The following is a 17,142-nucleotide window of genomic DNA, read 5'->3' as shown; positions in this document are numbered from 1 at the left end:
TTGCAGGCTTTAGTATGTACGATTAATAAGTAAGAGTACCTATATTCAAATCATCAGCAGAATTCGGTCTGACGTGATAGGTAGATACACTGTGCACGTTACATTAGATATTGTATTAATTAAAGTCACATAAATACAATGACTAAAGTCGCCGTACTAGGCGCCGGTATTAACGGTTTAGCTTGTGCTGTGAAAATTAAAGAAAAATATCCAGATGTCAGCGTAAGATTCAGTTTTTTGGCAAATTTTAATAATGCGTTACATCATCATTTTCACTATCAAACTATTTGAATGGCCATATAAACATTTATAGTGAAACCGAGTTTCACTTATGAAATCAATGATGTTAAATACTGTTAGATGTGTTACTAGGTCATGAAAAATGAGGCGCTCAAAAGAGGAAATATCCACATCTCAATGTTAGTTTGTTGTCAACAACGAACGTTATTTAAACCAATAATACCTAAGTATCGTCTAAAATATCGAGTTGTGTGTTCAGTAAGTGTAAAAACTATAAATACATAAATAAATAATGGAATTAAAAACAAAAATTGTGCATGTTTGCGCTCAGTTTTGTAGTCTATTAATCGGATCATTTTGCGTTGGGACGTAACCGATCCATAGAATAAAATTATCATTGTATGAAATGAAACTTTAAGCAAAAATAAAATTGTAGTAATACGGAATTACCATAGAATTTGTATTTCCTTTATTAACGAAATTCCCTTATCCCTTCCGTTGTTTGATTTTATTATATCTTATCCGTTCTATATTAATTAAAACAAGTCATATCGGTTATGATTCTTCATAGTAATATATTGCAAATCCAAATAAGTACGGACAAGCAGGCTATATTATAATATTTTAATTAAATTGATATAGAGAGCGAAAAGAGTTAGTGACAATATTTTTACCGAGCTACACTGATGCACGATGCACGACGCTCACGCGTATGCGTGTGATTTTCAAAAAATAAAAAAAAGTTTATTTTATGTATATCAAAAGCAGTTTTAAAGCGTCAAATTCGTCCATTTATAAAAATTTGCCAGCTTTTAAAATATTTGAAAACATAAGACGCCATTTTTCTTGTATAATATTGAAAGTTACTGCGGATGCGATGCTTCGTGTCGTACTGACACGAGAATGTATTAGTTTTTGAATTTTTTATTTAGAGCGGCTACGACACCGTCGTGTACCGTACGCTCCATCTGCCTATTATTGATTAATCTGTGGTAGCCAGTGCATAGAGCACTTCACCATTCGATTTCTTTCATATTTTCTAGGTAGTGATAATAGCTTCAGAGTTCACGCCGAACACGACAGGCGACGGCTCTGGTGGTTTCTGGTACCCGTACCTCTGCGGGGACACTCCTCAGGAACTTTTGTGGTGAGGACAAAGCATCATCATAATCATATCAGTTACAATGTAAAATCTACCGTATTGTGATAATATTACATTTTAATCTTATTATTTAAAAAAAGAATACAATAAGGAACTTAAGCTAACTTATCCTAATAACTATACAAATCATGCCCACGTGGAACGGTGGCAAGAATACTGGCTGCATTTCCGCGCTGGACAGCCAGGTTAATCCTTTGCGCAAAAAATGAGCCAGCCCTTCTGTCACCAGTCGAGGCAACAAGCCGCGGTAAAATGGTACGGAAAAATTTTATGGCACTGCGACTCCATGGCCCAAGGGTCTCCACGGCAAAAGGTACAAATATGTAACTCTCTGTCGGAGAGGCATACTTGAGCCACTTACCGGTTTCAGCTTTTTCTGCTGCGGCTCCCGGTCTTGATTCTATCTCCCTGATATGACACGGTGCTAATGTGTCGACGCATGTAGCGTCCCACATTAGGGCCCGCCCCATTTCCCAGGGAACCAGCGTCAATCCATCAGGTCTCTTACCATCATCCCGACTGATGCCTAACGGCTCGATTAGCGCAGGAATATTTATGGTGGCAAGAGCCCTTTTTATTATGTCACTAGCGGACGCCCGCGACTTCGTCCGCGTAAAAATTGATGTAAACTTATCTACCTCTACCTTACCCTGCTCGTAAACCTACCCAACCCTACCCTACCCCTACCTTACTCCTACCCTACCGCTAACGCTAACCCTACCCTCCCCCTACCTTACCCCTACCCTAACCCTACCCGTAACCTATCCATACCCTATCCTACCCTACTCCTAATCTACCCCTACCTTACTCCTACCCTACCGCTAACCCTAACCCTTCCCTACCCCTACCTTACCCCTACCCTAACCCTACCCTACCCGTACCCTACCCCTACCCTACCTTACCCTACCCTACCCCTATCCTACTCCTCCCCTACCCTATACGTTTCATATCCTTCCCCTACCTCTACCTTGCCCCTATCCTACACTACCCCTACCTTATCCGTACCCTACCCTACCCTACCCTACACTTTCCCTAAATTACCCCTACCCTACCTCAATCCTACCCCTTCCCTACCCCTATCCTATCCCTACCCTCAGCGAAATTGGTCTAGCCTTTTGTGCGTGGTGCAATGACCAAAAGTATATAATTTCCCAAGCGACTTCTATGCTAATACTATAAAGAGGTAAAGTTTGTGTGGTTGTCGGGGGTAATCTCTGGATCTACTGGACCGATTTGAAAATTTTTTTTACCAATAGAAAGCTACATTATTTGCGAGTGTCATAGGCTATGTTTGGTCCTCATATTCACACGGGAACGGGAACCACGTAATTGAAACCGCGGGGCGTCATATAGCGGCATTTCTGCGACTTACAGAAATTTTGTATTATCTCCGAAACTATATAACTAATTAACATACTGTAAAGGGCAAATCTTATCTCTATAATATCCTTGTGATTATTAAATAATTTATTTTGATAAGGATTTAAATTTAGTTGTGTAAATAATGACGTAAACCTTAGTTTAAAATTTAAATAATTTATTAAAGTACTAAAAGTACTATATCTGCTAAAATATAAAAGATAGATATATGGTGTCGCGGACTTTTTTGTAGAACTTTTAAAGGTTCAAAAAGCCTCCATACATTTATTTCAGTTATACGCAATGGTTGAGGCAGCGCATGCGAATAAGTAAGTTTTTCAGTCCGACCTGTAAGAGAAAACCCGCGATAACTCAGTAGTTAAATATGATAGAAATATAAAATATAGCCTATAGCACTCCCCGATAACGTAGCAATCTACTGGTGAAAGAATTTTTAAAATCGGACCAGTAGTTCCGAAGATTACCCCATTTCAAAGAATTGTTACAAACTTACAAACTTACAAACTTACAAACTTTACCTCTTTATAATATTAGTATAGATTAAGAGAGCCATGCCGAAATAGCCTACCGCCACTCCTTTGACATGAAAGCTCGTGGATTCCAAATTTACTAACCTCTTTCATCTTAATCCACTACGCGATCGGATAGTTGATCAACGAAAAGCTTAAATATAAAAAACAAACAGACGTAGATCCGGACATCACATGCTAACTTACAGTGGAATTCATAGACGTTGTGGGGGTGCCCTCAGGGGATTGTTCACCCTTTGAGTTTCGAATTTAAACTCTATGCGTTTGAAAATTTGACGCTCAGCGCGTGAATGGTCTCCTAGGGGTGCCCCTGCAACGTCTATAAATTCCACTGTTAGTGTTAGACCCACAGAACAAGAAACTACATTTCTATTTCTATGCTTAGACCAATGGTTTTCCCAGCAAATGGGGCGGCGATACATACGAGTACCTCCTCGGGCGCTGGCGGACAGGCGCCCACGACCTGTGCCTTCTGCCCATGTACGAGCTGTACAGGCACCACCGTACGCTGCCCGATGCGTCGTGGGCGCGCCGCGTGCTCGGCTACCGCGAGTTAGAAGCCAGCCAGCTGGAGTACTTGAGCGCACTGTACTCTGTCAGATACGTGTAAGCATTTGTAACTTTGTTGGACAGGCGCCCACAATATGTGTCTCCTGTCGATATACGAGCAGCTTAAACGACGCGGTGGGCGCACTGCGTGCTTGGGTACCACGAATTGGCCATTAGCCATCTGGAGAACTCGATTATAATGTAGCCTGTAGCTAGGTATAGGTACCTACTCTGTCAGATAATGCGAGTAAGCATTTGTATGTAGATTGGACATATGCCTGCTGCCCATGTACGAGTTGTATAGACGCCGGCGAGTTGTGGGCTGTTCTATATGTAATCTGCGTGTAAATATAATACATAAAGTATTAAGAACTTTAAAAATTCTCTTTAATTATTTAATAATCATACAAAACATGGGCGCACCGTATATGCTCTGCTACTGCGAAGACTGGTCGCTTTTGAGTGCGCTGTTGAGTTTGAGTTTTTTTGCCTACTAGCTATGTATGTGAATCTTTTTTTTTTCTCAACTGATTGAGGCTACAAATAATTTAGTGAGACTACATGCAGATTTTTTCAATTTGTCGCGTGTTTTCAGATCACGCTGTTTTTCAAGTCTAATGCAGTCTAAGCTCACAGCTTTTGGGGTCGGAGCATTGAATTATTATATACTGCGTAGTACATAGTAATTCAATGGGTCGGAGGGGGTCATCAGTTCTTCTAGTTACGTCACTGAATTAAATAAGTATTAATAATTCCAATTTCAGAGCCGGTCGTACATTCACAACATTCATGGTGTACCCACCAGCGATGCTAGCACATTTATACCAACGGTTCAAGGCGGCCAACGGTCAAACGCTTCAGCATAGGATAGTATCGCTACATGATGAGATACTTGATGACTTCGACGTCGTGGTCAACTGTCTGGGGCTAGGCGCCAGGCACGTGGTGCCTGATGACAAGGTTATACCCATAAGAGGTCAAATAGCGCGGGTTCGTATTTTTTTCAATTTTAATTCGCTGTTTTGTGCTCGTAGAATGTCATTCCCGTGTGAATATCTGGATATGAAGAAGCCTACTTATGTGCTTTAGCAGAATTTTATCTGTAATGGTGTCAATTCATACAAATCCATTCAACCGTTGAGTCACTCCGCTATAGAGTAACACACACAACAAACAATAAACGTTGAGTTTTCCGAAATTTTCAAATTTTCTGGGCGACGTATTTAATTTTTATTCCCGTAAGAACCTTCTAGAAAATATAAATAGAAAGCATGAAAAGCAAAGATGAATGAAATCGTTAAGTCGTATTAAAGTTATTGAGTAGCCAAGGTCGAATGTTGTTATCTATACTAATATTAGGAAGCTGAAGAGTTTGTTTGTTTGTTTGATTGAACGCGCAAATTTCAGGAACTACTGGTCCGATTTTAAAAATTCTTTCAGTGTTAGATAGCTAATTGATTGAGGAAGGCTATAGGCTATATATTATCTCCGTATTACCGTGCTACGGGAACGGCAACCACGCGGGTGAAACCGCGCAGCGTCAGCTAGTCATTAACAATTTGATTTTTAATGAAAATGCCCAACCTCGGTCCTGACCTACCCTATCGGCCCGGCAATTTACTAAAAAATCTTGATAATTCTACTAATAATATTGGGATCACTACTTGCATCACTACACTACAACATTTTTAATTCATCCTTAATCCCCAGCGGGACAAGCAAAGATCGTTGACCATACAGCCATGAGTATTACCTACGACATTTTTGAAGACTTATAATTGGTTTGTTTGTTCAGCTTGTTGGTTACAGAAAAAATAATACAGCTTCAAATGTTACTTCGCCGCTTTGGTTCACCGGCGAACTTTTTGAGATAAATGTTGTTTTCTTCAAGATACGTACTCTTATTAGGCCAATTATTTAACCAGATCCTTATTTATACATCATATTATCATCTCCATTTACTTTTATATGGGGACATACTTGGGTTCCCGGGGCCGACATTGTATTGGCTGGTGAACATTTCCCTGAGGTATCTCCCAAGTTTGCCGACCCGCATTGAAAGAGCGTGGTGGTGCTAAGCTCCAGATCCCCTCTCCTAAAAGTAGGAGGCCTGACCGTCTAGAAGACCGTTAACAGAAAAAACAGAGTGTTATTGTATTTTCCAGGTGATAGCGCCATGGGTTACCAATGCTCTGATAGACGAAGACTCCGGAAATTATATTTTGCCAAAGTAAGTTGTATGCAAGTTTTCTTAATAAAAGAACCGGACAAGTGCGAGTCGGTCTCGCCCATCGAGAGTTCCGTACGTAGGGTCATTATAAGCAGGAATCCAATTGCACAGTGTTTGCAAAACTTCGAACATAATAGACCCCTGTTTTAGAAATGACTAGAAGACGCCGCGCGCTTTCACCCGCGTGGTTCCCGTTCCCGTAGGAATACGGGGATAATATATAGCCTTCCTCGATAAATGGGCTATCTAAGACTGAAATAATTTTTCAAATCGGACCAGTAGTTCCTGAGGTTAGCGCATTCAATCAAACAAACAAACAAATTCTTCAGCTTTATAATATTAATATAGATAAAGATTTAATTACAAATTTATAGTTTACAAAAGGATTTAACTAGTCATGGCATGGCCAAAGCTTATAGTCAAGTCCGTTGATAACAGTCCCACGATATGCGGGCGACGGGGGGAAAGACTGCGCGGGTGGGAAATCGTGCGTGCGGGGAAGTGACGTGCATCAGTCGTGGGTTTTTCATTCATCGCTACACGCCCCTCGCCCCGCGCGAAACATCGGGAGTGTTATGAACGAAGTTGTCAAGCTATAGTAACCATGCCGGTTTGGTTTCCATTCTCGTAGGAATACGGGGACAAAATATAGCCTATAGCACTCGGGGATAGTATAGCTTCCCAACAGTAAAAGATTTTTTCAAATCGGTTTAGTAGTTTCAGAGCCTATTCAATGTAAACAAATAAACAATCAAATCTTTTCTCTATAAAATATTAGTTTAGATAAATTGATCCGAGCTGGGAATCGAACCGACTTCTGTTGAAAAACAAAGGGCTCTTTCTACAAACGCTAACTCTTGGAAAACTAACAAAATGTACGGGGATGACAGATCCAATCGATAACTTGATCACGTGTCATTTCCATTTATCGAAGCGTTTGCGATCGTAGAAAGAGAATCGACGACAGGCCCAGCTTTACCATAGACTCTATGGTAAAGCTGGGCCTGTCGTCGATTCTCTTCTCTTCTCTCTTCTCTATGGCATAGAGCATAGAGAAGGTAGTCCTAAATAACAAGTAATATTGCCAGTGCTTATAACTGCGTGTTGGGCGGCACACATCAGATCAACGATTTCAACAAGAATATTGTCGACGAGGACACAGACTTCGTTCTCAACGGCTGCGCCGAGCTGATGCCGGGGTTGAAGGTACGTGATATACGGGAGACGGGGGGAATTGAAGCCTATTAAGGAAAAAGTTCAATAAAAGGCAAAATGGATACTTTAGGATTTTTCTATTGGAAACTAAATCCTTACTCATTTGACTATCGTAACAGATGAGGGTACCTATATTATATATTTTAAAGGATCTTCGAGGCGCAGTGGTATCCGCGGTGGATTCACAAGATGGAGGTGGTCCGATTGAGGTTTTTTTAATACGTCCAGGTTTGGCTGGTGGGAGGCTTCGGCCATGGCTAGTTACCACTCTACCGACAAAGACGTACCGCCAAGCGATTTAGTAACCGGTACGATGTCGTGTAAAAACCGAAAGGCGTTTGGATTTCATCCTCCTCCTGACAAGTTAGTCCGCTTCCATCTTAGATTGCATCATCACTTACCTACCATCAGGTGAGATTAAGGGCTAACTTGTAAAGAATAAAAAAAAACTCTAATGCCAAATCTTAGACCAAAATTCTAATATAACGTTACGTTATATAATATTATATATTGTAGGTATTTTTCATTTCAATTATCCGGAGTGTTGATTATAAAATGCCTTGGGGCCAACGATTTTATACTAAAGTGTTTTTCAGATAGCATAGGTACGGTGACAGTCGACTGTATCACGTTCATAAAACGTATACTATTATCGTGAATCCCGGCAAACTTTCAAGAGTGAAACGAACTGTCACCCGCACCATCCTACATGAAACAAACTGTATTAGATATGTTAAGTGCCTACAAATTCACCGCAAAAAGTATCTCGACATTGTAGACAATATTTAGGTATTATTTGTTTAAATAACTTAAATGAAGACAATTAGCCACTTTTGTTCGCCTCAGTTTCGACGCGCTAGTGACATGTCTAATAGTATAAAATCTTTGCCTGGGACACCTGTCAAGGTAGAAAGTATGTATGTCTATAGCTTGTTCTGTAAACCTTCTGTACTTTCTCATGAATAAATGAATTATTATTATTATTATCATCAATAAAACATGTTTTACAGAATGCAAAGTTGCTCGGCGAGTGGGTGGGGCTGCGACCGGGGCGCGAGCGAGTGCGGCTGGAGGGCGAGCAGAGACGCGGGAAACTGTACATACACAACTATGGACATGGTACTTACAATATGTTTTACTATAGCTTGATATGCGGGCGACGGGGGGAAAGACTGCGCGGGTGTGAAATAATGCGTGCGGGGAAGTGAGGTGCATCAGTCGTGGGTTTTTCATTCATCGCTACACTCCCCCCGGCCTGCGCTACGAAAGAATTTGCCAAGCTATAATGACTTTTGTTTATAACTAGTGGATACCTGTGACTTCGTCCGCGTAAAACTCGATGTAAACATTCAACCCCTTTTTCACCCCGTCCCTTTCGCATGTTTTATAACAAACAGCCCACTGATCATATTACAAAATCTTACGTAGGCAACTCGAAACATGAACGAGTTATATTAAAAAACTTTAACTTCAAATGTAATTTGAAAAATGAAGGACAATCCATACAAACGATCAACCTGTTTTACAACCTTCTGATTTAATGAGGTTTTATCTATACCTTCTTCTATACTAATATAGTAAAGATGATAGATTTGATTGGATTGTTTGCTTGTTTGCATTGTATATAGGCTTCGATACAACTGAACCGATTTGAAAAATTCTTTCACTGTTGTTAAGTTACCTACACTTTCTCCGGGTGCTATATGCTATATTTTATCCCCGTATTCCTAGTTCCTACGGGAACGGGAACTATACGGGTGAAACCGTGCGGCGTCTGCTAGTCTATACTAATATTATAAAGCTGAAGTTCGTTTGTTTGTTTGAACGCGCTAATCTCAGGAACTACTGATCCGATTTGAAAAATGATTTCAGTGTTAGATAGCTCATTTATCGAGGAAGGCTATAGGTTATATTTTATTCGAAATCCTACGAGAACGGGAACCACGCGGATAAAACCGCACGGCGTCAGCTAGTAAGTTATAATTTTTTTTTTAGGTGGCAGTGGTCTCACACTCTTCTGGGGCTGCGCTTCCGATGTTTTGCAAATATTCGACGCACACAAAAACCGGGGGAAAAAAGAAACATCAAAACTATAAGTACAATGTATATAATAAACAACATTTAACAAAATATATCTCAAAGTTTTACATTTTAACATTTATAATAATTTGTAAATTATTTTTGCCTGGGACATATTTTTGTAGTAACTGACTATCACCTATAAACAGAGCACTTCGGAGGCATAGACTTATAAAATAGGCAGACGGTACCTGTCAAACAACCGAAGAACCTTAATGAAGTGTGAAGTGTATTGCCAGATAATAATAATCTGCATGCGTGTCCGGCGTATATATGCGAACTGGCATCATTGAGGTGCGTCACTATTTAGTTCAGGAGACGGTATCCGGGCTTTTTATTACATCTAAGTTCGCAGAGTATGCAAAACATACGTCTTATAAAGTGTATCAACCTGAGACGTATTAAGCAATTAAACCCTTCAGTAGAGTTATTATGTAACTCAGTGTACCATTCAAATAATAAGTCACTACATCGTTTTTCATCGTAATTGTGATTATCTAACAGTTATTTCAACGAAATTATCTTGACTACGTCATTTTACATCAAATGGCAGCGATGTTTTTGATTTAACGATCATCTAACACGGTTATTTCAATGAAAATACGTAAATAACGGTTTTTCGTTGAAATTAATCTTACTAACTGTTAATGCCACTTTAATAATACTGTTACTTTACGTAAAATGAAGATACATAAGTCATTTAGTTGAAAATACGATGTAGTGACTCATTATTTGAATGATACACCCTGCAAACAGGCACACAGCAATGCTGTTTAGAGAAAAAAAGTGTGACGGTAGTAGTACATTCCCGGATGAACTGTAACAAAAACCTCTGTAAAACATTTCATCGGAAGTGACGAATTACAACAACCTGACCAGAAAAATACAAATCTGCACCATGTTGCGGATAAAAAAGGAACTAATCTCTTCCAAGGCTGCTTTCATTTTTTTAATTTCTGGTTAGGTCACTATCTGCTTTTACAGCTGTGAGTTCTAGCCCTTTTGAGCCAACTGGTCAAGCTTTACATTTATCCATAGACAATACACGCCCGAAGTATGAGTGTTGCCAGGCAATAATAATTTACTTAGGCAATAATATGTAATGTAATGGTAAAAAAATATTGAGTTTTTTATTAAAATAATAATATTTAATGAGTTTTCATTGATTTACATCATTTAAAAACCTACCTTAGGCCAAGCAAGCATTACTAGTTCGCCGTTTGCAATTGAACTCTTTGGTACTATATTGTAGAGCGACTCTACCGCCTTTTACGCGGCGGCAAACTTGTAGTGCGTGCTTGTATTTAGATATTTATAAAATAGGCGGTGTTTAGCAACATAAATTCCTCATTGTGTAAAAATTAAACATTAACAACGAAGTAAAATAGTAAAAAAAAAATTAGTGAAAGAAAAAAAATATCTCTAAAAATATTTTAAAATGTACATAGATACCACAAATAGCACCTATGACCTACGTTAATTTTAAAATACCTACATTTCCGAAAAGTTTTAAGCAATAAATTAAAAACACCAACATATTTCAATAAATATGCTATTGATAAAAACATTTAGAGTATTAATTGAATAATTTCAGAGTGTTTCTACTATAAAAGAGTATATGTATAATATTTTAAATACATACGACAATTATATAAACAACATAACTTTTAGCTATTGACAAATGATCACTTAATTGATTCTGTTCTAGTATTATTAGTCTCCAAGCCAGGAACAAATATCTTCAGTTATTTCCTTCAGGCCCAAAAACTGTGCAATTACTTAACAGTGTTGTTTGCAAATTAAGAATAGTCAGCTACGATTTTGATGTTAGGTTGATGAGAAGCTTCTCAAAGTAAAAACAAATCAGTAATTTCATTTTGTGCAAGATATAATATGGTCAATTTAAAAATATTGACCATATTATATCTTGCACAAAAAAAAAATTATCAGCTCAAACATAGTAATGGAATGAGCGTCAGCTGATCTCATGAAGATATGTGAAAAAAGGCAACATCGTTTTCTTTAGATAATGGTATAAAACTTTTATTCAGTAATTTTAAAAAAAATGTTATTTATGGCACTGTCATGTAATGGAGGCCATTGTATGAATGATTTTTAAAGCACAAGTGCTATAATTGCTGATTACGTGCAGTGACATACAATACTTGTTCGACAACCATGATAAAAGAAATAACAAAACTTGGTAAAGAATATAGAATTGACGCTGCGCAAAGCCTCCTCAATTTAGTCTCAGCGTGGTCTCCTAGATTTTGTCTCCTATAAGGAAGCCTGAATTTTTGTAGCCAATGCTATATAACTATTAAAAATTAAAAAAAAAAAACATTGTAGCACAGTTCACCCGTGGTGAACATTACCAAACGACCTGTAGGAAATTAATAGCTTTGTGATATAGTTTCGAAGTTTTATATTGACTACATTACGAAATTGGAGTACAAAAAAGCTTTTTGTTTTAGCTTTTCGTAAGTTTAGTTTTAAGTTTTCGACTATTATTACTACCATTAAATTTAATTATGACATCATCTTGACCTTTCAAAAGTACTTGTAAACTAAGCCTAATTGAAATAAATGAATTTTGACTTTGCGCAGCTGTCTATTTCTAAACTGCATAGGATAACACTGCCTAGAATTGTATAAGTTTTGGTCCAGGTTTGTATCATCCCTGAAATTTGCTCCTAGCTCGGGAGCCATATTTAATCGTAAACACTGGGCACAGTTAGCATTTGGTTTTAAGCACGGTGTCATATACGTCCGTCCTCCTCTGAACACGCACTGGTATTTGACTGCGCACTTCCTCTACTACCGTTAGATCTGGAATTTAAAAACGAAACCGCTTATTAGGGTTCCATTCTCCAAGAACAAAAATGGAGCCATGTTGTAACTTATAAGCTAGAAGATGCCTATTCACTTCGGATCATAATATAAATCATTGTAGGTTATAAGGAAAACAACATCTGGAAAGACTGTCTTCTTGCGGTTGTAGGTGAAGAGAGTACCTATACCCAGGGTATAACTAGGGTATCCACTTTACATACAAATTAAACATTTCTTCTTCAACAAGTTCGTCATTGTTCTTATTACTAGAATCAAGTTGAGACTCATTATTCTTCAAGGTATGCAGTGCCAATATCTTGCTCTACGATTTCTTAATTTCTTTATTTCTTACTCTACAATTAGGATCGAAATGGAACATATAAGAAAGAAAGAAAGAAACCTTTTGATCTGCACAAGAATGTCAGTTTAGCAGAACTTACCAATATCGGCAAACAAAGTGCCAGGCTTCTCATCCAGCTTGGCCACAACATTGGCCCAAGGGTCGACCAGCGTAGAATGACCCCAAGCCACGTAGCCAGCCTCGGTATCTCTGGCAGGGCTGACCAGCGCCACCCAAAGTTGCTCGTCGTTAGCGCGCGCTTTTGCCAGCAGTTCCCAATGTTTGGGGCCCGTCGTCATGTTGAAAGCAGCCGGGTATATGAGTATTGAACAGCCTGGACAAATAGACAAGGATTTGACCAATATTAGAAATCTCGTATTTTTAGCAAATGTCAGATATAGACAAATTACCAGTATCTAAGCTAGCTGATGAACGCCCAAATATTTAAAGATCCTAAGATAGTTGCTAAGTCAGTCATCATTAATTGCAAAATGCAGCACAGCTAGAATGTTGTCAGTCAATATTATTTTTTATTATAATATTCTAGGTTAGCATCTCCTCACTTGGGAATTGGAATTACTCATTGATTTATAAATTAGCCTTGATTATTATATATACTCAAGAGGCACAATTATCCACCCACTTTAATATACAAGCGTCATACTAAAGAGGGCGGATAATTGTCCCTCTGAGTATATTTGGCGAAGAAACATATACATATTTCGTGTCTTAAAATCCCAAGTACAATATTTGTAACCAGCTTTCAATTTTGAACAACACAGGAATAGCCCTGACATCATTCGCTTTTAATGAATATTCTAGGACATTTATCGTAGTTAGTAAAAAATCGCAACATAACTAACACCCACATTTAATAGAATATATCTAATTAGCGTCCAAAGTTTGTCAAGAGTTTCCACGCGGACGAGGTCGCAGGCGTCCTGCATTAGTCCCGGTAATCTAATATAAAAAGCAATATCCACCTTGTTTGGCCATGAGGTGCGCCATTTCCGAAAAGCGCAGGTCGTAGCAGATCCCCACGCCGATCATGACGCCCTGGTACTCAAAGCTGGTGATCTGGTCGCCCGCGCTCAGCACCTCCGACTCCTTGAACGTTATCTTGTTGGGAATGTCTATGTCGAACAGGTGCATCTGCGGAAAGCATCATCATTGGCGTTTGAAAGACAGATGCTACCTATATCTCCCAGTAGCAGAACCTCGCAGTTAAACTCGCATGGTCTCCAGTCCTGTTGGAGTACAGGGATAAAATATAGCCTAAGTTACTTACTGATAATGTATCTGTCTGTTGGTAAAAGAAATCTTCTTCAAATCTTTTTAGTAGTTTTGAGTTTATTTGTTACATATATATACATACATGCAAATCTAATGTAGATATCGTAGAAGTGTAGATTGACAAGGTAGTTATAAGTCAAAAGACTGAGGTATAGATCTGAGGTTATATTTCAGTTTTAGTATTTGCGGTAAGCTCCTCGAGGGAGCCGCAGCAGATGTCAAGAGGGCTCTCAGGGCTAGATGAATAAGAGAACTACTATCTCGTTTGAGATTTTCACCATGGTTTAGACTTTAGAGAGACGTTCGGATTGGATAAGATATCTATGACCATGACTACGACCATACGCTCCGGGACGGTGCCGCCCACCGGCACTCCTACACTGTACTCTGTCGCACCTTCCTGTGCTGCGCCAGCAGCTTCCCGCTGCCGTCCCACACGGTGCACGTGTTGTAGAGCGCGCCGCCGCAGCGCTCCGGCACGGTGCCGCCCACCGGCACTCCTACACTGTACTCTGTCGCACCTTCCTGTGCTGCGCCAGCAGTTTCCCGCTGCCGTCCCACACGGTGCACGTGTTGTAGAGCGCGCCGCCGCAGCGCTCCGGCACGGTGCCGCCCACCGGCACTCCTACACTGTACTCTGTCGCACCTTCCTGTGCTGCGCCAGCAGTTTCCCGCTGCCGTCCCACACGGTGCACGTGTTGTAGAGCGCGCCGCCGCAGCGCTCCGGCACGGTGCCGCCCACCACGCACACGCCCGCCTCCGCAGCGGCGCGGGACAGCGCGCGGCACGTGGCGCCCGACGGCACCTCTTCCGCATACTCCGCGAAGAACTCTGTAGCCAAACAAACATGCAAAAGACCACAACTGAATACAAATCGGACATCAGACGTCAGGGCATGACGACAGGAGACTGAGACAGGTGTGTGATATAATCTCAATGACACTACCATTTGTTTATAGACCGGCTCAACTTTAAAGAGATCAACAGACAATTGCCTTTGTCTTCAACTGAACATTAATCATTATTCTTCCAAGTCCATGTAGCAGAAGCACATGGGTCTGCGTCTTTCAACAGAAGAAAGCGGTACAATTTAAACTCACTAGTGCCATAAGGCGAGTTGAAGCACTCCGGCAAGGCCACGATGTGCGCGCCCTGCTGCTTGGCGCGGTGGATCTCGCTCACGGCGGCCGCCACGTTCTGCGCCTTGTCCGCACCCACCGACAGCTGCACTAGCGCTATCTTAAACCCTAGAATTCAAACCAAAAAGTAAATACTGAGTGCTGTATACCCATTTCTGTGGGAATACTGAAATAAAATATAGCCTAAGTTACTCTCGCATAATGTGGCTTTCTATTGAAAAAGATTTTTTTTTAATTGGCCCAAATACAAATCTTTCCTTTTTATAATATCAGTGTTAATTACTGTGTATCTACTGAGTTCATTTCCAGGAATTCTATACAGTTTGGTATAGTTCTAGAAACTTGTAAGCGTAAATTTGTGATGATATATTGTATGTTATACTAATAAATAAAGTTTTTATTAATGGGTTAAGTTTTTATTTGTCCAACAATAATATGAAACAGTTACTCAACAAATTAACATACATTTCTTTAAAGGGTTGTTTCGTGCACAGCAGATTCAGCATACACTATTCTCTTTCAATCAGGTATTCAATGTAAAAATCAGGTATTCAATGTAAAATATCTTCAATGTACAGAATTTGACCTGTTACAGTTTTATTATAAGAAAGAACGCTACATTATCATGGTGTAACATATCTTTTCTAATATTATAAAGAGGAAAGATTTGGTTGTTTGTTTGCATTTAATAGGCTCTGAAACTACTGAACCAATTTGAAAAGTTCTTTCACTGTTGGGAAGCTATACTATCCACAAGTGCTATAGGCTATATTTTATTCCTGTATTCCTACGGGAACAGAAACCACGAGGGTGAAACCACACAGTGTCTACTAGTAGGCAACAAAATACAATAATAGGATAAAATTGTCACAGTCATTATTTTTAACAACTGATTGTTAAACAATACATTCGATTAAGCCCGCCAAACAGCATGGAAGCAGCATTGTGGGTCTAGGACTAAGCATAAGGCCTCAATAGCTCAACAGTAAGAGCGGTCTGACTCATCACCGAGGGGTGGTTGTTCAATCCTCACCCCGTTGGTCTATTGTCATACCCACTCCTAGCACAGTCTTTCCCGACTAGTTGGAGGGGAACGGGAATATTGGTCATATTATAAAAAATATGGCAAATATCTTTAAAAAAAAAAAAGAAGAAAGAAAGGCCCCCATATGCCCTCTCCTATAAGGAGAGAGACCTAATCCTGTAACAGACCGTTAAAATAGACTGATAATGATGATGATGAACCAAATTACATATCTATTATTTTGTTAAGATAACCCTCGAGGTCAACATTTTATATTCCTGATAATTTGATGTTTACCTACATAAGATAATAATTCTATCTGAAAGTAATTAACATGGTTATGAAGATACTCTACCCTTACGAATCTGAGCTGGTTTCTTAGTGAACCTCGGATGAACAGCATCTATAGCACTGGCACACATTTTTTGGACTATTTCCTGTTTAGTTTTAATTAAGAACGATTACCTCGTCTCAACATATTCAACTGGACAGTCTGTTCACAGTGCACGTTTATATATTAATTGTTTCTAACTTTAAGTGCTTTTCAGAATCGCATAGAACTTTAAAGTAAACAATCTCACTTTCAGGAAAACCCGGGGAATTGACAATTTAAAACTGTTTTGATTTTTGATTTGCTCAAAACGTCAATGGGTGACTGACAACCACAGAATAAATAGAATTAAACTGACATTGACATATTTTAAATTTGGGATTCCTCCATGATCCAATATTTAATTTTGTAAATAATTCTTTCAGGAATATATCAGATAACAGGTATATTCAGGAATTTGGCATGTGTATATATATCATATACTTCTACGTCTAGACACGAACTATGCTGGAAAAGGTTTGTTGTGGAGTAAAACATTATGTAAGTATGGTAACTCTGAACACGAAGATTAATAAATACTAGCGGACGCACGCGACTTCGTCTGCGTGGAAATCGATGTAAACTTTCAACAACTATTTCACCCCTATTTATATTTTTGCATGTTTTATACATAATAGTCCACTAATCATTTTACAAAACCATAATTCAAAATATGAACTACTAATTTTGATTTAAAAAATTTAACTCTTTTTAACCCTTTAGGGGTATAATTTTGAAAAATCTTAAATGTTTATTAAT

General features: G+C 39.1%; 2 protein-coding genes across 2 annotated transcripts; one reads left to right on the top strand and one right to left on the bottom strand.

Moving 5' to 3' along the window:
- Positions 1 to 9,438, top strand: LOC112050145 (D-amino-acid oxidase). The gene is made up of 8 exons (XM_024088322.2): positions 1 to 222; positions 1,284 to 1,387; positions 3,715 to 3,918; positions 4,626 to 4,851; positions 6,027 to 6,091; positions 7,180 to 7,297; positions 8,317 to 8,425; positions 9,302 to 9,438. Exons 1-8 carry the CDS (start codon positions 139 to 141, stop codon positions 9,400 to 9,402), a joined length of 1,011 nt encoding a protein of 336 aa, XP_023944090.2. The 5' UTR covers positions 1 to 138; the 3' UTR covers positions 9,403 to 9,438.
- On the bottom strand, positions 9,398 to 16,657 carry LOC112050146 (omega-amidase NIT2). The gene is made up of 6 exons (XM_024088323.2): positions 16,369 to 16,657; positions 14,951 to 15,097; positions 14,497 to 14,681; positions 13,541 to 13,709; positions 12,658 to 12,891; positions 9,398 to 12,214 (listed from the first exon to the last, which is right to left on the bottom strand). The coding sequence occupies exons 1-6, from the start codon at positions 16,433 to 16,435 to the stop codon at positions 12,120 to 12,122; spliced, it is 897 nt and encodes a 298-aa protein (XP_023944091.2). The 5' UTR covers positions 16,436 to 16,657; the 3' UTR covers positions 9,398 to 12,119.
- Positions 16,658 to 17,142: the final 485 nt, after the last annotated feature.

The sequence above is a fragment of the Bicyclus anynana genome, chromosome 17, assembly GCF_947172395.1.
Source record: "Bicyclus anynana chromosome 17, ilBicAnyn1.1, whole genome shotgun sequence".
NCBI classification, from domain to species: domain Eukaryota; kingdom Metazoa; phylum Arthropoda; class Insecta; order Lepidoptera; family Nymphalidae; genus Bicyclus; species Bicyclus anynana.
The sequence above is the reverse complement of the archived record's forward strand: the minus strand, read 5'-3'. Positions and strand labels throughout refer to the sequence as shown.